General features: G+C 52.8%; 1 protein-coding gene and 1 long non-coding RNA gene across 22 annotated transcripts in view; one reads left to right on the top strand and one right to left on the bottom strand.

The window, feature by feature from the left end:
* PUDP (pseudouridine 5'-phosphatase) overlaps window positions 1-6942 on the top strand; it is a 76251-nt gene extending 69309 nt beyond the window's left edge. Inside the window, exon 4 of the mRNA XM_059158709.1 lies at window positions 6362-6942. Within this exon, the coding sequence (XP_059014692.1) occupies window positions 6362-6538 (177 nt within the window). The 3' untranslated portion in view covers window positions 6539-6942. The remainder of the gene's footprint in view (window positions 1-6361) is intronic.
* Window positions 6943-7138: 196 nt separating this feature from the next.
* Window positions 7139-8649, bottom strand: LOC131822224 (uncharacterized). 21 transcript variants are annotated; one of them, XR_009350124.1, is made up of 10 exons: window positions 8417-8485; window positions 8229-8336; window positions 8069-8148; window positions 7907-8027; window positions 7745-7865; window positions 7612-7703; window positions 7504-7531; window positions 7424-7463; window positions 7304-7383; window positions 7139-7263 (listed from the first exon to the last, which is right to left on the bottom strand). It is a non-coding gene; the product is annotated as an uncharacterized LOC131822224 (long non-coding RNA). The 21 variants fall into 21 exon arrangements; XR_009350127.1 differs by lacking the exon at window positions 7504-7531 and adding an exon at window positions 7532-7543 and having other exon boundaries at window positions 7424-7451; window positions 7624-7703; XR_009350130.1 differs by having other exon boundaries at window positions 7304-7463; window positions 7504-7543; window positions 7624-7691; window positions 7733-7865.
* Between the last annotated feature and the right edge of the window lie 10497 nt (window positions 8650-19146).

The raw sequence follows: 19146 nt of genomic DNA, 5'->3' as shown, positions 1-19146 counted from the left end.
GATAGATGGGTAGATAGATGATAAATGGATAGAGGGAGGGAGGGAGGGATGGATGTATGAATGGTTGGATGGATGCATGGATGGATGGATGCATGCATGGTTGGATGGATGCATGGATGGATGGATGGATGCATGGATGGATGGTTGGATGGATGCATGGATCATGGATGGATGGATGCATGGATGGATGGAGGAAGGGAGGGGTAGACATGATGGATGGATAGAGGGAGGGATAGATAGGCTGATGATGGATGGAGGAAGGGATGGATGGATGGATGGTGGGTGGAGAGTGGAAAGAATGGATGGAGAGATAGATGGTTGGATAGATGGGTAAGATAGATGATGGATGGATGGATGGATGGATAGGTGATGGAAGGATGGATAGGTACCAGACAGATGGATGGATAGATGGAGTGAGGGATAGGTAGGTAGATGGTGGAGGGAGGGATGAATAGATGATGGATAGATGGACGGAGGGATAGGTAGATGATGGAGGGATGAGGGGGAAGGAGGAATGGATGGATAGATGTCCGATGGTTGGATAGATGATGGATGGAAGGACAGATGCATAGGTAGATAGATGGAGTAAGGGAGGGAGGAGTAGACAGATGATGGATAGATAGAGGAAGGGATAGATAAGTAGATGATAGGTGGAGGGAGAGATGGATGGATGGATGGTGGGTGGAGGGTGGAAAGAATGGATGGAGAGATAGATGGTTGGATAGATGGGTAGATAGATGATGGAAGGATGATGGAGGGATAGGTAGGTAGATGGTGGAGGCAGGGATGAATGGATGATGGATAGATGGACGGAGGGATAGGTAGATGATGGAGGGATGAGGGGAAGGAGGAATGGATGGATAGATGTCTGGTGGTTCGATAGATGATGGATGGAAGGAGGGTGGGGTGACATGATGGATGGTGGGAGGACAGGAGAGGAGTGGATGGATAGATGGCTGATGGTTGGATAGATGGACAGATGCTGGATGGAGGGAGGGAGGTGTGACAGATGATGGAGGCAGGAAGGCAGAGAAGGACGCATAGATGGGTAGATGCTGGATGGAGGGAGGGATGGACAGATGGTAGATGGAGGCAGGAAGGGAGGGAGGAATGGGTGGATAGATAGGCGGCCAGAGGTTGGATAGATGGGTAGACAGATGATGGGTGGAGGGATGGATACATAGATGACGGAGGGAGGAAGGCAGGGAGGAATGGGTGCATAGACAGCTCACGGATGGAGGCATGGCGGGTTGGGGGGGACGGACGGGTCGATAGGCATGAATGCACGGCTGGATGCGCAGACGGCGGTGTGTACGGACAAACAGTACAAACGGAAGTCCTGATTAATACGCGCGAGCTTCTGTCACTTTGATCTTGCTTAAAGGTTTATGATTTAACGGGAGCCCTGACGAAGGGTATCCAGACGCGTCCTCACAGTACCGTGGTATGTACCCTCATGCGCCGTCTGACCAGAATGTGGAGATGAATACAACCAACCTTCGCTATGACTCCTGCCAACGGAAAACCCCTCAGAAATGAAGCTTACGGCCTCCGTCGCAATTTGATGTCTCACGGTGTAAGACCCGAACTTGGTATGACGAAATGAACGCAGAGCATTACATCTGCAAAAACCGATGCCCAGTTTTCCCTTAGAGACCGTGGTTTAGTCAGCTCTGCTTCCAGGGGTTAGAGTCTGACCATCCCTGCTGAGCCGTGACGGGCACGCCCGCGTGAGTGCTTCACGGGTGCACACGGGCAACCCCAGATCGTCATCGGAGCATTTGGGGAGTGAACCTGAAGTGAGTTCCTCTCCGACTTTGCTCCACCAAGAACGGAGAAGCCCTCTGTTCCCTCGAGACCATGTAGTCACGGGTGAAATGTGTGCCGGTTCCTTAAAAGGCACCGTGGTGACTGCTGGAAACCCAGGATTAGACACCGCATGAACCCTTTAGTCAGTCTGGGCACTTCTGTCCCGTGGGAACATGGGGCCGGAGTTGAAGACCGGCCCTTGTCCAGTCGTTCCCCTCCCTCTGGGGCCCCTGCCAGCCTGTCCTCGCTCTGCGGACCTGAGCTGGTGAGGACACATGACCAGAGGGCACAGTGTGGACACGGACTCCCTCCTGACCCAAAGGCACAGTGTGGGGGGCTGAGCAGGAAGCATGACCCTGGCGTCACAGCAGAGGGGTAAATGGACAGGACACCGCTGGGTGGCTGTCCCTCCCTCCGGATCAGAGTCATCTAGCCCTGCTCCGGTCCCTCGTGGCTCCTGAGCTTACCTTACAGAAGCCGAGGGCTGCTGCGGCCCAGTCTCTCCCCGTCGCTCATCGCCGTCACGGCGGGGCACCTGGCCACACAGGCTCCTTCTCTGCCGAACCTGTCACAAAACCAAGCTGCCTTCCACCGAGACAGTGGCCCCCGCGCCCACCGGGTCAGAAAGGTTGGAACGACCTTTGCTTCCTGTCCCACGCCTCCTTTTGCTGAAGTATTTGCAGAATCCCATGCATTTCCGTGCATCCCACCGAGGTCTCACAAGAGCGTCTCACGCCGGACCAGCGCGTCCCAGGATGGCATGTCATGGTTAGACGGTGTCTGTCTTTCAAGGACTCAAGCGCAAGGACCCGGGGACGTCCCGGCTGCTGCTGTGGACCAGGCGGCGAGGAGACGCGCACGGACGCCGCAGTCCGGGCTCTGGTCCGTGCACACGTGTGCAGACGAGTGCTTTCGGTACATCTGGGCCGGGAGCCCCTGAAACGCTTCACCTCCCGGATACTTGCAGGCGTCCCTCCTTGTGAATCCAGCCCCTCAGGCTACCCTGGAATTAAGCCCGTCTCCAGCTGTGGAGACAGAATTCGGATTAACTTTCACCGTCAGCGTGCACCATGACAAGAACACGACATCCTGCAGACCCGGGCTCGGGTCTTAATGTCTGCCACCTGTGTGCCTGTGTGAATGCTCGTTTCCTCCCAAACTTCCTGTGGCTCAGAGCCCTTCCCTGTAACACAGACAGGGCCGGGTCACCCGCTGGGCTCCAGCCCCGCAGCCCCTTGGTCGCACTGTGTCCTGGGCTGGGACGGCTCCAGCGTCTCTGTTGAACCAGTGGGAGGTCAGCAGATGCTCACCGTGGGCCAGGCGGGGACACCCTGAGAAGCCAGGACACTCCAGCCCCCCCACCTCACAACCAGGGGCCGTCCCTGTCCCGTGAACATGGGCCAGAGGACGGTGTTCCCCTGCCCTGCAGCTTCCTCGAGGTGGTGGGAGCGTGTCCTGGAGAGCCCACCGCCTGTGGCCCGCTATCAAAAATCACACGTTAATCACAGCACGCCCCACACGCGTCCACACAGGTGCACACGTGACTCTCATGCCGAGGGCCGGGAGGCGGGGTCAGCGACGGACAAAGGTGTCTGCTGCCCCAGCCCTCCTTCCTGCACGGAACCAAGTGCACGTAAATAGTTCACATTTTGCAGGTGGCTGTGGAGGGGTTTATGCCCCCGTGTCATGCGTCAGCGCGGGGTGGGAAGGGCCGGGTCAGAGCTCGGGGAACACACAGTCCTTCACAGAAGGACACGGAGCTCAGCAGGGTGAGACTCCCTGTCCGTGAGCCGGCGCGGCGGGCAGAAACCCCACGGAGACGTTTGGGTCTTTGACTAGACCCCCTTCTTCCTGCCGTGTGCGCGGGAGACGAGCGGTGCCGTCCTGGCTTCTCTTTCAGTGGCTTCGTCACCGTCGAGGGCTGCGATGCACAGAGTCGATCGGGCACGGTTCGGACTTCGGCTGTCGGGTTTCGGTAGGGAGATGCGCTACGCTAGGACTGTTCGTGGGGCTGCGTCCGTGTCCCGGACCGCGGGTGCTCGGCGCCTTTCCAGCCACAGCGTTGCGCCGCTGCAGGACGCCACACCGCAGCCCGGGTCCCCGGCTTTGCCCCGCGCGCTCCGGCGTGGCAGGGCTGCCGCGCTTGTGCACAGGGACAGCGTTGCACGCGGCCTGTCCGTGGTGCGGTCTGTTCCGCCACTTCCCGCCGCGCACCCCGCCCTTCTGCTCCTCTTCGTGTCTCGGACGCCCCGCGCGCTCGCGTGCGCATTGCAGCCCTCACGGGTCGGTCCCAGGGCGCGTGTGCGCGGTGCCGTCGGCCGCTGGTGCGGACGCGTTGCGAATGGGAAACACACCGGCTCGATGGGCGCACGTGAGGAGTCGGCTGACCTCCGGAGAGGGTTGCCGGGTGCTGTGCGCCGCGGCCCTAAATGCCCGTGGGGTCCGGCGCGTCCCTCTCGGTCCCTCGCGGCCCGTGCTGGTGTGCGGTGGGCGCGTCCGGAAGGAGCGCTCCGCTGTGCACGCCCTCCGCCGAGTGCCGGGCCCTCGTTTCGGCGACTGCCGGGGTCTCTGAGGCTCCGCGTCTCTCCCATGACCCTTGGCAGGGGCCGCACAAGGCAAACAAAAGCTGCTTTTCATGACCTCCGCCGAGCACCGTTGTCCCGATGGACGGACGCACAGACCCTCCTCCTCTCTTCCCGCTGACCTTCCGCTGGTGCCGGCACGAAGTGCCAGACCCTCGTGGAACGTGGGGCGTCCGTCCATTCCCCGGAGCCCCTGGACGTGTAAGTGCCCCTCGTGGTCCCACCTGCGGCAGTGGAGGACGCGGAGAGTGCGGTGCCGACCCTGTGTAAGGACGCGCGCCTGCAAGTGCCCCTAAGAGCCCATGTCTGAGGCCAGATGAAGAACGAAGGTGCCCGTTCTAAAGAGACCCAGTCCCGCTCCATGGACATCATTGACTCCGGGTGGACGCCCACAGCTTGGAAAAGAGCCCGCGCGCCTTCCTAAGTTCTCAGAACGAAGGCAGAGGATCAGAGCGCACCGTTTCTCCGAATCTGCGTTGTTTTCAGAGCTCAGAGGCCCACTCCCTGGACAGACCGGCCTCCAATGAGCACAGCCCGCTGCTGGCCCTCAGCTGTCCCTGCCATGCGTCCGGCCCTCACCTCGGCCTCACAGGGGAGGCGGCTCAGGGCTCGTAGCCCAGGCAGCGGGAAAGGGGAGGAAGAGAAAAGGAAAGGGTCCGTGTTCTGCCCCTGACCTCTCCACCACGAAAGAACTCCACTGTGTCTCTGTTTGAGCATCCGGGAATGTCTGTGGGTTTGCACTTTTATCTGAGTGTGTGTGTGTGTTACTCGCGTGCCTGAGTGTCCGTTTCTGTGTGCGTATGTGAATGTGTGTGTGTGTCTGAGTGTGCTCACTTGTGCCAGAGTGCCGGCGTCTTCTGTGTGCGAGTGTGATGTGTGCACGTGTGAGTGAGTGTGAACGTGTATGTGTTTGCCAGGGACCTGCGGGCCCCAGGGCAGGCAGAACTTGCCGTGCTGCACCGCACCCGGAGCGGCGTCCCTGAGCCTCGCTGGGTCCGTGGGTGCCGCTGCCCACCCATGACAGAGTTCTCGTGACGAAAGGAAGGGAACAGGGCTCGGGAAGGTCAAAAGCTGTAACCTGGGCGTCTCCTGGCAGTTGGGGGTCATCCGTGGACAGTAGAGGAATAACGGGTGAGCTTCTCCCAGCTGTGACCGCAGCCCCTTTACGCGTGTCGGGTCCCTACAGAGAAGAACCTTCACTGACAGAATCAGTGCGGCTGTTTCCAGACACGGAGGGAACTTGCTGGGTTCCTGTCTGCCCTGGACGCAGAGTGACGTAGGACAACAGGCTTATCTCCCCACGCACGGACTCAGGCTCTCTCGGTTGGAGAGTTTCGGGGCATTATTCCCGGGATGGTACATTTCAGAGCTTCCTGATAACCACAGTGCCCAGAAACCCGCTTGTAGATGTGGATGTCTGACGGGGTGGCAGTGTCGGGGGTTTACTAGGGTGGGTTTGCGTGGTAAGCCGAAGGAGATCCCGCTCCTGGGAGCTGGTCTGGGTGCTGGAGGTCGTCGCCTTGTGCACACACAGGCCAGGCTTTCGCTCAGACACCTTAACCACTCACTTTCCACGCTGCGGTTCCTAAACCGTCTGAGGTCTGGAGTGACTTCATGTTGAAAACATGTGCCCCCCCCTTACTCACACACTTGACTCTTGTGGTCTGAGTATCCCATTATTGGTGGCACAGATTTGTACGATTCCAAGAGGACACAAACCTTCCATCCCGTCTTGCCACCCAGCTACACCACGAGGGGCGAGCGCCCTGTTGGCAGTGACGAAACACTGTCCCCCGTATCGTCGGGCCTGTGGGAAGCCTGCGGGACAGTGTGTCCGACTTCGTCTCGGTGTCCATGTACACTGCGGCAGCACCAGCGAGCACGTCCGTCATAGAAATCGTGAGAACCTAGTCTAGCTGCCTGGTTCCGGGAAAGGCCGTCTCAACTTTGTCTCTCTTCCTACCCCACAGTGCCTCGTGTTTGAAGATGCTCCCAACGGTGTGGATGCGGCCCTCGCAGCCGGCATGCAGGTGGTCATGGTTCCGGATCGGAACCTGCAGCGACACCTGACGTCCAAGGCCACCCTGGTGCTGGATTCCCTGCAGGACTTCCAGCCCGAGCTGTTCGGTTTGCCGCCCTACGCGTGAGCGGCCCGGCCTGCCTCCCGGCCGCACGGCGCCCACTCGGCTGAACCCTGGCACTCAGGAGATCGCCACGTGACCGGTCCTTCCAGCCCGTGAACTCGACCTTCTATCCCACGTGGCCTCGGCATGGTGGACCCGCACTGACAAGCCACGTCCAGCTGAGAGACAGCACAGCAGACACAGCCCAGGACAGGGACCGAAACGCTCATTTCCATAATCATACACCCTGGGGGGTGACCGTACGGTGTCGTGGCCTCGCACTGGTCATGTAAGAGTCCCCTACGGCCAGGACACACGCTTGCGTGACCGTGCTCGTGCGTGTGTGTGTACGTGTGCCTGCGTATGTACACGTACTTACACGAATCCACGTATATGTAAAATACATCCTTTTCCAAGACAAAACTAAATCCTCTCTGTGTTCCTTTCTTTTCCTTTTCAGTTTTTCGAAACCCTGGCTGGAAAATGTAAAGTAGATGTGTATGCTTACACATATGTGCGTGTATATGTAGTGCGTAGGTACATATACGTTACGTTTATATTCTTCCTTTACAACGTCGCTTTTTAAAGTGTGGGTCTTAATGTGCCATAGCAGCTGACAGAGGGAGATCATCACTGCGTTTCATTTGCAGTCTGAGTGGAAATGCCGTGTCGTGGACGAACACTGAGAAGTCCTTCTCCTTATTAGCAAAATTGACCATCTTTTGTGCCCTCAAGACTTCTCGGTGGACCTCTGCTCAGAGGCCATGCCCCTACAACCTCTCGATGGACCTCTGCTCAGAGGCTGTGCTTTCAGAACCTCTCGGTGGACCTCCACTCAGAGGCCGTGCCCCTAGAACCTCTCGGTGGACCTCTGCTCAGAGGCTGTGCCCTCAGAACCTCTCGGTGGACCTCCGCTCAGAGGCCGTGCCCCTAGAACCTCTCTGTGGACCTCCGCTCAGAGGCCGTGCCTTCAGAATCTCTCGATGGACCTCTGCTCAGAGGCTGTGCCCCTAGAACCTCTTGGTGGGCCTCCTCTCAGAGGCTGTGCGCTCAGAACCTCTCGGTGGACCTCTGCTCAGAGGCCGTGCCCTCAGAACCTCTCGGTGGACCTCCACTCAGAGGCCGTGCCCCTAGAACCTCTCAGTGGACCTCTGCTCAGTGGCCGTGCCCCTAGAACCTCTCAGTGGACCTTCGCTCAGAGGCCGTGCCCCCTAGAACCTCTTGGTGGACCTCCGCTCATAGGCCGTGCCCCCTAGAACCTCTTGGTGGACCTCCACTCAGAGGCCGTGCCCCTAGAACCTCTCAGTGGACCTCTGCTCAGTGGCCATGCCCCTAGAACCTCTTGGTGGACCTCCGCTCATAGGCCGTGCCCCCTAGAACCTCTTGGTGGACCTCCACTCAGAGGCCGTGCCCCTAGAACCTCTCAGTGGACCTCTGCTCAGTGGCCATGCTCCTAGAACCTCTCAGTGGACCTCCGCTCAGAGGCCGTGCCCCCTAGAACCTCTTGGTGGACCTCCGCTCATAGGCTGTGCCCCCTAGAACCTCTTGGTGGACCTCCACTCAGAGGCCGTGCCCTCAGAATCTCTCAGTGGACCTCTGCTCAGAGGCCATGCCCCTAGAACCTCTCGGTGGACCTCCACTCAGAGGCCGTAGTCTCTTAACCTCTTGGTGGAAATCTGCTCAGAGGCTGTGTCCTCAGAACCTCTTGGTGGACCTCTGCTCAGAGGCCGTGCCCCTAGAACCTCTCGGTGGACCTCTGTTCAGAGGCCGTGCCCCTAGAACCTCTCGGTAGACCTCCGCTCAGAGGCCGTGCCCCTAGAACCTCTCGGTAGACCTCCGCTCAGAGGCCGTGCCCTCTGAACCTCTCGGTGGACCTCTGCTCAGAGGCTGTGCCCTCAGAACCTCTCGGTGGACCTCCGCTCAGAGGCCATGCCCCTAGAACCTCTCGGTGGACCTCCACTCAGAGGCCGTAGTCTCTTAACCTCTTGGTGGAAATCTGCTCAGAGGCTGTGTCCTCAGAACCTCTCGGTGGACCTCTGCTCAGAGGCCGTGTCCTCAGAGCCTCTCGGTGGACCTCCACTCAGAGGTCCATTCTGCACTGTGCTGTCGGTAGTTTATTTTCAGTAGGAAGATAACTATGGGCTGTATCTTACCTTCACCTAGGTGCATGTGCACATTTGAGGATACGGTTTCTATCTCACAAAAAACCATCCCCATCCCCCTCCTCGAAAAACAGACGGTTGTCTAACATAGCCTTTGATCCAAATATAATTTGAATTCAGAATACATACTTAATGTGACCAAGAGCCTTATTAGCACATCTCTGGGATCGTTTACTTGACAATGTTACACTTTGGCACTGAACCCCTTTTTTTACTAGATTTACTCGACCTTTTGTAGTGGGAATGATGAGAAAGGCATTAGAATATGGGAATAGCTTTCCCTTGGAGCACCTGCCAGCTGATGTGTCATTGTCAATGGAGCTAATTTCCAACTAGGAGTGGTAGCAAAGTCATGGTAATGGATCCAGATGTGCCCAGTGTTGGTTCTCTGCTGATGGTTCCTCTGGCAGTTGATCAGTTTTATATCTGTTCAGCAAATTCATTTCGGCATTATTGATTGTCAGAGTATGCATCTGTTTTCAGTTCCCCCTCAGACCCACTGTAACATCTTACCGGGTCCCTCACCAGTTAATTGAGTTGAATAAAATCTTTGACATCAGTTCATGTTATGTATGGGAGTTTGATTTTACCTTCTTCTTAAAAAAATTATCCTTCAACAAACGTACAACCCACGTGTGACTCTGTGACCTGTTTTTTGTTTTTTTTTTTTTTAAAAAGCCAAACAGCACTCGCACCGTAAAATATCGTAAGGGAAACATGAGTGTCTTCGTGTGCAGCAAACAAAAGATCTTTGTGAAATGAGCACTTGTTGGATTCGATATCCCCTTCTTCCAAAATATGTCTGTTTTCTAATCCTTAAGCCGTTTTGCATAAAGAACAGAAAGCGCTCTCATGATTCTCTCAGACACGTAGCTGTAGATAGATTGGTGCACGCTTTCCCGTAGGGTAAATTTGATCTCAAGAACGTGGTTCTCTTGTTGTTACAACTGAGGCGAAACGCTTATTTTTTTGAACAAAGGAAAGTACTGGCGGTTAGCCAAGGTTCATGTGGTCTTTCTTATTCTTCTACATTAGCCTCGTTGCCCCACTGCCTCTTTGTGATGACCTCCCGCTAGCAGCCCATCCATTTCACAGAGGATGAATAAGAATGCCAATCTAGACCACGATGACTCCCGTCAAGGCAGTTTGGACTGTCGCTCTACTTTCTCCCTGCATAAAAAGTGTGCTTTCTCGGGGACATGCAGGGATGAGTGGTGGATGCTCGGTGTTGCCCTAGCGGGCAGCTAGCGTGTGCCCATCTCCTCCACCTCCTCCGGAAGCATTTGGTATTGACAACAGCCCCTGAGATGTGGTACAGTCAGTCTCTTCTTAATTCCTCTTCAGTGAAACATGCACAATTTTAAGAATGTACCAATGACTCCGTACGAGGATTTTTCCACCCGATACTCCCTCTGTTGGAGTTCAGTGAGCTAACAGGGAGAGGGGAGGTCTGGAAGACCCCTGCTTTATCCCGAGGAGACCTGCCTTGTCAAGACATACGGATCGTCTCTGTCCTGCAAACAGCAGTCCGTGATTAGCTACTGAGGTTCCTGTTCCTTTGATTATATTGATCGGACTCTTAAGTTGGCCATGCTCTGGATGGTGTTACTGATTTTTGAAAACAAATTTTTACATCATAACCCAGTTTTTATCATAACAGATACATGCATTAACTCCTCTGCTTTATGCCGTGTGCCCACTCCTATTCCACAGGATACAATCCCAACCCCTTTGGCCTCACATGGCGGCTTTCTGACCCAAGTCTATCCCCGGCAAAACAAAGGATTTCAGATTACATAGAATTAAGTTCAGATCCCAGCTGCACCACTAAAACATTGTGTGGCTTCGTCTTGCTTCATGTCGACCTCAGATTCCCGACCTGTGAAATGCAGGTCATGCCCACTCTTGGGGTGTTGGTCTGAAGAACGGACTGACCTCACACGTGGGCTGAGAGTCCTGCACACAGAAGGGATCGTTTCACGAGTGGCACTTGACTGTCATGGTTACAGGGCACGTGGTACTCTCCAGTAGTTTCCGTGGTTTGGAGATACCTGGTTTACAGAGGACCTGAAAACCAGATCTTCAGGACACCCAGAACGATTCTGGCTCCCTCTGACTCTCTTTCATAGTATCTTGTGCACATCCATGAGCACTTGTATGTCCTCCATTAGCCACAGGATATGTTTACTGGTTGTACCGTTTCATCAGAAAAAGTCCTCTGTTAATGCAGAACCAAGTAAGACCCTATCTGAGGGTATTAACACGTCTGCAGGGGGGGTGGTAGGCTCGCACCCAGATCATTGTGTGGCCTCACCTGGTTTGATTGACCCTTAAATCAACCAACGTTTTCTCTGCATCTTTTGACCCACGTGGTCTCCAAAGGACTAAATAGGTACTTTTCTCTTCCCGGTTCTGCACAGAACAGCAGGTGCCTGACACAAACTTGTTCTGGAGACTGTCAGACTATCCCATTAGTATTAAGGCATTGCATGAAAGCATTGCTTTTTGTGGATGCAAACCCACGATTGCTGAATTCTACATGTGTCTCTCCAGCATTGCATATGAAATGAGTATTTTACATTAAACTACTGGCAGTTATGTACCACAATGTTGATGATGTATTTCTCTAGGGCATAAAAATCTTAAAGAACTATTTGAATATCCTAATGTTCTCTGGTTTCTTCACAAGCATGAGGCCTTGGAAACATGCCATAAATACATCAACTTACAAAAATCCTTGTCAAAGAGATAGGGAATTCATATGTTTCACAAAGTCACTGAAAACGGCATATTTTCAAAATCCACTCTAGGAAAGAGAGGGTACGCATTCGATACTCAAAGTCTTACTAAGTTATGGGTAGATATTTAACTAAACCGTCGTTACTTTTCTGAAAGTCATGTCCGTTCCATAGTTGGTGGTGAAAAGCACATTCCATGGAAAAGTCAGACACAAAGAAGGAAATCCAACTTCTGAGTAAACTTGTATCATTGTTCTAGAAATCCCAGTCAACGAATAGCCACGTCGGGTGTTTACATGGGTTTGTTTGACGATGACGCATTATCCCAGTTATTGGTCTAAACATGTCTGTCTCGTGACTTTTTAAGGGTGTCTTTACGGGATATTGAATTGTGGTTTGTAATTGTAATTTCCTCTTCCCCTTCAAAGATAGTTTCTGTTATCTGACATCATTTTGACTGAATCACCTATGTCTGAAAGCCATCTGTCTCCTTCGTTCTGCTGCTGCCAAGATTTCGGCCTTCCGCGCAATGGCTTGCTTTGTTTTGATCTTGTGCGAACGCCATACATCTCCCTGACTCTGGGCCTTGCCTTAAATATCACAAAACTTCTCCGTCATCACCCAGGCTCGCCTCTTGGGATCCCTTCCGTGGATCCAAAGACAGAGGGCGAAGTCTTGGCAGTGCCTGTCGTCAGTGAGTCATGCCCAAGCCTGGGTTGTGCCACCAGGGAGTGAGCTCAGGGACCACAACACAGCTTGAGAGAGCTGGCAGGATAGGTGAGGAACCAGTGCCAGCTGGGCCTTAGGAATGACTAGGAATCAGAACACACACACACCTAAACAGGATTGGGATTCTAACGGAGCCCAGAGGCCAGGTACGGTGAGAGCAGCCAGGAGAAGTCAGCCACCCAGAGTCAAGTGTATCAGTTGTCAGGATTCCAGAGAACCAAGACAGCCAAGAGCCAGGAATCTACAGATACCTTGGACAGAGCACCAGCAGAGCCCGTGTCCCTGGAGGGAACGCTTTCTTCCTTTCTTCACCTCTGCTCTGTGGGTACATGCCCTGCGTCTTCTCTGACGGCATACCCAAGATCCTCTGGGGCCCTGTAGAAAAGCACTTACCTTGAGAAGAAAGGCAGAGAGCCAGACAGTTGCTGAAAGATGGAAAAACCCTTGGAAAACATTTTAATTAAGATCAACTATTCACATATGCAGATCCCTTGAAAATTGCAAAACACTCAATGTCTGCATAACCAGGTCATCTAGCATTTGTGGAGAGGGCTCATATGAGCTGGCACTTTTTACTGATGCACGTAGGTCCTTGCCCTCTGGTTTGTTCTTTCTGTTCTGGTGTGCTCCGTGAGGGGGCTGAGTCTGCGCCCAGCTTCCCCTCTGTGACGTCTAAAGAAAACCACTTGGTATTTAGAGTCACAAAAGGATGTTTGAGGTCCTGTGGTCACCTTCCTGGTGTAGACCCGGCCCACAGGGGTGCTGCTGGGGAGCAGTGGATCCTACATTTAAATAGCCATCTCCTCACACTCAGGCCGCACAGAGCCCCTGCCTGCCTTAGCTGCACTAGCCAATTTTATCAAGAAAAATCCTTTTCTTTCAACAAGCTTGAGATGCCCTCTCATTGGGGGAATGTTAAAGGTCTTGGGACGCCACCGCTGTCCACACAGGAGACAGCTCCCTCATGACTGTGGCCTTTGGTAATCTCAACCTACCTCCGGAGAACCCTGTGAAATGTCCTCCTTGAGGGCTCTCTCTCTGCAAGTTCTTCTCGGGCCCGTGTGTGGCGAGCCATGTGCTCTCTGCTGATGTCCTTACCGACACATGGTCACATGGATGAAGCACGTGTGCCCCTTCAAGACCGGAACCGCGTCAACAGAGTTGGCAGGTGTTTCCAGCCACACGGGTGGCCTCTGAAACTCGTCCCTTCCGCACACTCCCAGTTCCTCAGGAATGGCGTGCGGTTATTCCTATGGAGGGTGTCGGTAAGGCCTCTCAAGGATGAAGACCAGGGCTTTGCACCCATCCCTCCCCTCCCCGCCTATTTCCAACACCAGTTCTACTTCTCTACCTTGATTTCTTTCCTCCAAACCGCTATGGTCAAATGGCCCATCCCACCACCACCACCACCACCACCACCACCACCACCACCTCCACCACTACCACCACCTCACCACGTCCAGGGAGAGCTTCCCATCAGGATGATGGAAGTCAGCTTTGGGCCTCTTGCCTGCATCATTCCCAGGGTCCCTCGGATGGCCCCTGAGACAGGCAGATCATGGTGACGGTGTCTCCTGATCTGCGTGCTGTCTACACCTTCATGTTTATGAGGACACTCACCTGCCTTTCTCCAGCCAGAACCTCCTTGAAGGAACAGCTCAACATGTATCCCACGAGTTTGAGGGGAGAGGAAAAAGTGCCTCCAATTCCCCTGTTTTGGTTCCCATCGGTAAGTGAGATGGATGTGGCCCCCACCAACGTGTCCTCCGGTGTAGGAGACACAGTAAGGAGCCACATCCAGGAGACCGTAAATTGTCTCTCACACTGCAGAGTGAGAGCGGGATCTGAGAACAGCGGCGGGTCCCTAATTTCATACGGGGGCTTGCCGCATCAAGGTGGGGGGGGTGGCTCGTACCAGTAGCGGCACCGAGCACCTAGCCAGCTTCTAACAAAGAATAGCAAATATCGTCCATACAACCCCGCGATCTACTCCTAGGTGTCTGCCTCAGAGAAAGGACAACGTGTGCCCACACGGAAACTTGGTACACGAGTGTTCATAGCGTCATTTTTTTGTAACCGCCAAAGGAGGCAAGTCCAGCAGCCATCAGAGAAGGTCTTGGTTGAAGTTGCCTCTTTGATGAAGTCCCACAGATTCCAATGTTGTTGGCACTTTTCACCAACACCCACAAACTGTTCTAATCAGCTTGTATAAAAGCGTCTTCCTGTATTTCTAAGCAGTCATGTAATTTGGACAGAGGATCGATGAAGATCTCCTCCACGGGGCAGTCAGAGTGGGCCCAGTGCATCAACAGACTCGGTCCGTTTTCACATACAATCCATGTGCACTTTTAAATGTCCTTTGCAGGCTTAGCCGTGCGTGATGTTGCCGAGAAGAACAGACAGGTCATGGGAAGAAGGAGCTCAACTCAGTGCGTGCTTCCTATTATCTTCCCGTTGTCATTTGGTTCTGAAACTTGGCAAGATACGGCGATACCCAGCGTGGAGGCATCTGCGTACCTGTTGGAGAGCCTCGGTCGTAATCAGTAGAAGGTGCCCCGTGTAAACAGATGGGAGGGCATTGGTGGGGTGACTCCTAGGAGAAGCCTAAGGAGCATTTCATCAAAGGGGAGGTCAACCTTCCATTGTTGGTAAAAGACCGGGGCAGAGGTCAGACGTGGGGTTTGGTTATCTGTCCTCGGGCTGATCAGCCTGAGGGACTGGTGGGAGTCAGAAGCAGAATGCAGGAGAGTGACGTGAAGCAGAGGCCCCCAACGGAGACTACAGGGAGCGAAGAAATGGGGCTGTCCATACAGGGCACGGGGAATCCAGGTGGGAATGCTCTACATTTGGGGGAGTTTGGAGCTTCTCAGCTCCCAATGGTGCAGATTCTCGTGAAGGAACCTTAGCTTTATCCTAAAGGGAATGAGGAGCCATCCGAGATGCACATACCTTCTATTCCTCTTTCAAGACATGAGCCCTCCAGGACACAGGGCAGGAGAGAGGAGGCTGAGTCTAGCCTGGCAGAGACGAGGCACACAGGAGAGAACGCGCCATGAGTCATGGTGGCATTTTCTCCTCAAATCCACTTAATCCCACAGATCCAACACAGGCCACCAACGACACTTCTGTCCCACGGCCGCGCTCCCGAGCTCTTGAGACGGCGCTCAGCAGCAGCGGTGTGTGTTCACAGCTCCGCCGAGGAAGCAGCCGCACACTCGCCCAACCGAAGCCCCCTCAAATACTTCCCACCTCCCCGTTCTCACTTTCAGCACTGGCAGGAGCTCATTCCCGCTCTCCAGGGCTCAGCACTCCACGCAAGATTCCGTGCCGACAGCATCCAACCCCCTTGTGAAAATGCAAATGCCCCTAAGCAAGTGGGTCCCCTCTAACCTTCTTCATCAGGCTGCTTCCTCCTCATTCTTGGCTGAGAACGGCTCACCACAGAGCTTCAGATGTTGGTGCCGTTGCGGGGAGAGTGAAGGACTTTGCAGTAGGAGGCTTGGAAGCAGAGAAGTCGGTTTGAGTGGGCACTTCCTGGGGTGCTGGAGAGGTTGAGGGGAACAGAAGTCTGGCTGGGAAAGCGGAGAAGTGGGAAGCCACAAGGTAGGGGAGGGACACAGGCAGGGCACCCACCATCTCGCTAGCGCTAGCTCCTCGGATTTCATCGTTGGGTGCAGGAGGTAAGGGGGCACGTAGGGGCGCGTCGTTAGGAAACGTTCATCCGAGCTGCCCGGGGCCTTTCCTGAACATCAGAGGCGCCTCGTAACGGTCTTTGTAGTCTAGCCGTGCATGCCTGCTGCTGTTTGTTCAAGCACTCACTTTTCCTGGAAAGCTCAGAGCCTGCTCTCTCCTTTGAAAACTCAGCAAAGCTCCCATCGTGGGCAGCACCGACACAGCAAGACCAGGTTCCGAGATGTGAGAGAGCCTTTTCGTGGGCTTGTGTCCCAGGGCACAGTTTCTATTTCTGTCCGAGCCATGGGCTCAACGGTGGACATAGACTGGGTTGGCGTGTTGTGTCCTGAACCGTGTCTTACAGCAGGCTCCACGCTCTGGGGTGGCCTAGAGGCCCAGAACTGGGGCTCTAGAGAGGGGGGTGGTTCCACACTGGCTCAGTGTTCCTGGAAAGGACAGATAGGGCTGATTCTGCAGACCCGTGCACACGGGTAAGGTTGTTACACAAAGAGCGGGCAGTCGTTGCCACGAGATCGCCTCCAGGCTGAGTGTGCAATCTCATCTGGACAAAATATGAAGATGGGAGATGTCCATGTGATGTTCTTGCTGGCCTGCAACCGTGTCCCTGCCTGTGAATTTCAGAGGCACTGCACGGACAGAAAGAAATCTCCATATAGCTTTTAGGATTGGAATGGTTGGTCTTCCCAGTCTTTTTTCTGCCTGACTCAGAGTTATCCAAAGTGCTTGGCATCCATTGAAAAGGAAAACCTGTGATTCCTGGGGTACAGGACCCAGGTCACCATCCATGGGCTGCTTTGGAAAGCCTTCTTACCTCATGTTTCCATCATGCCCTAGGACAGGAAGTAGGGGTAGTTATTAAGAAAACAAACGAAACAACAGGAGGCATTCTTTGCCCAGAGCAGACTGTGGGTTTGGGTTTAGCAAAGGGACCAGAAATCAGGAGGTGTCACATAGCCTACTCTGTACTCTACTCCTCTGTAATGAAGATAAGGTCATCGGAGCAACATTCACACTCAGACACTCATGGTGACCCCAGATAAGTTGCTGTCAGGCTGGAGAAGACTGGGCATGTGCAGTTAAAAAAACCCCAAGACACAGCCTGGAACCCAAGCTGCCCATCCTACTGCTCCTTCTGTGCGTTCCCCCAGGTACCAACATGGACGAAGTCGTCCATACGGACATCCCCTCCTTCCAACATGAGAAACAAAACCTCTTTAAAATGTGGTAGCCAACCAGAAACCATGTAAAAGATGCTGGACACCTGGGGGGCTCTGTCGATTGAATGTCCACCTTTGGCTCAGGTCATGATCTCAGGGTCCTGAGATGGAGCCCCACATCCGACTGTCTGCTAAGTAGGGAACTTGCTTTCTTCCCTCTCTGCCTGCTCCTCTGCCTACCTATGATTTCTCTCTGTGTCAAATAAATAAATAAATAAAATTAAAAAAAAAAAAAAAAGACAATGAAAAGTGAGTAGAACCAAGACAGAAAGAGAGAAAGACACAGACACAGAGACAGAGGGACAGAAAGATAGAACAAATGGAACATGAGTAAAACTGGTCCCCTGCCGGTATGAAGCATGAGGAAAACAGGAAAAGAATTCAAATATAGGATTCAAGGTAACATTTTCTGGAATACATGGAAATTTGAATCTGCCATAAAAAAATAAAATTGCACAGTGAAACGCAAGTCTCTGGTTACATAGATGAATGAACAGACATTCTTGTAAATTAATGGCATTTTAGGTTTTGGAAAGAATTCATTGGAAATCTGGGGAGAAAATCTAGGAATTCTTATCGTGTCACGTGTCAGACACGAGGTCCTAAAAGACAGTGGAATGATGTACGGAAAATCCCCAAAGGGAGAAGACGAAGTCCAACCACCTCATAAAACCGTCTGTAAGTTTTAAAGGGTCCCACGGTGTGCCAACACACACCCGTTCAGGGAAGTTTCTGAAGACAACAGGCAGGGAGAGAGGTCGAATCCTCCGCAGCCAAGAGCAGCCGTGGGAGAGATTTCCCCGCAAACGTGAAGGTTGCATTCGAGCGTGGAGCGGCCAGAAGCCTGTGCAAATGATGGTCACGGATATGGAAAGGATCCCAGCAACCATGCCTCGACTAAGAGAATCATGGACCAACTATCAAATAATCAAATAATCATATTTGTTATTTAAAAAAAGTTAAAAAAAGAAATCATACCAGCAGGTGCACTTGGAAGCGAGAACAAGATGTACGCAAAGTGAGATGCTGGTTTTTCTCATTTTTCCATCCAAACATTGTTTTAAAACTCACATCAAACAAAAAAATATATATAAGCATATTTAAGTGGATACAGGTAACCTCCAAATCTAAAGGAAGACTAACAGTCTTTCAATTTATTGTTTTAATCTTAAAAAAAAAAATATATATATATATGTATATACATATATATATATATTTTTTTTTTTTTTAAGAGAGAGAGTTGCTAGCTCATGCACACGAGTGGGATGGTAGAGGCACAGAAGGTCGTAGGGGGTAGAGAGAGAATCTCAAGCAGGTCCATGCCCAGTGTGAAGCCTGGTGGGGGACTCCATGACCCAACCCTGAGATCATGACCTGAGCCAACATCAAGGGTCACGTGCTGAATCGACTGACCCACCCAGGCACCCCTATTCTCCCAAAATTGTTTAAAGGAAAATCCAGTAGTTCAAACCAAATATATACCATGCTTATTCACGTTTTAGAAATAATTGCATAAGGACCTATGATACCGTAAAACTAGTTTTTCGAGACTATGCGTATCACCTCAAAATAAGAATAGTGACGCATGTCATCCATTCTCGAGCAAATATATATTGTGTAGAAAAGCTTCAGTAGGTTTCATGTGAATACAGTGAACAGCACCGTATTCCTTCTGCCCCGAAGAGTTTGGACCTTACTTGGTAGACAAGGAAGAACCTGGGGAGGGTTTTCAGCTGCTAATGAGTAAAATCCAACTATTACAAAGATTAGTTTGCATAGAAGATTCTGGAAACCCAATGATGTTGATTCCACATACCATCCTGCTTCCTGAACCTACGTGAAAAGTTCTGGTCAAGTGGCGTAAGGTCTCTTGGAGAAGCCCTGGGATGTCTATGGCGTCGTGACCAAAACGTCGTCTGTAAATGGGGAGAAGCGTTTCTGAGCATGAGTTCGTTGCCACTGAAGACCCATCATAAAGAGCTGAGGAATTTGTTCAAAAATCAACGGTCTTTGTATTTTTAAATGAAAAAAACAGTAAACGTACAGTGTCCTATTAGTTTCAGGAATACAATATAGTGATTCCATGATTCTCT

This window comes from Mustela lutreola, chromosome X, assembly GCF_030435805.1.
Source record: "Mustela lutreola isolate mMusLut2 chromosome X, mMusLut2.pri, whole genome shotgun sequence".
NCBI lineage: Eukaryota > Metazoa > Chordata > Mammalia > Carnivora > Mustelidae > Mustela > Mustela lutreola.
Note: the sequence above shows the minus strand (reverse complement) of the source record. Positions and strands in the feature narration are given on the sequence as shown.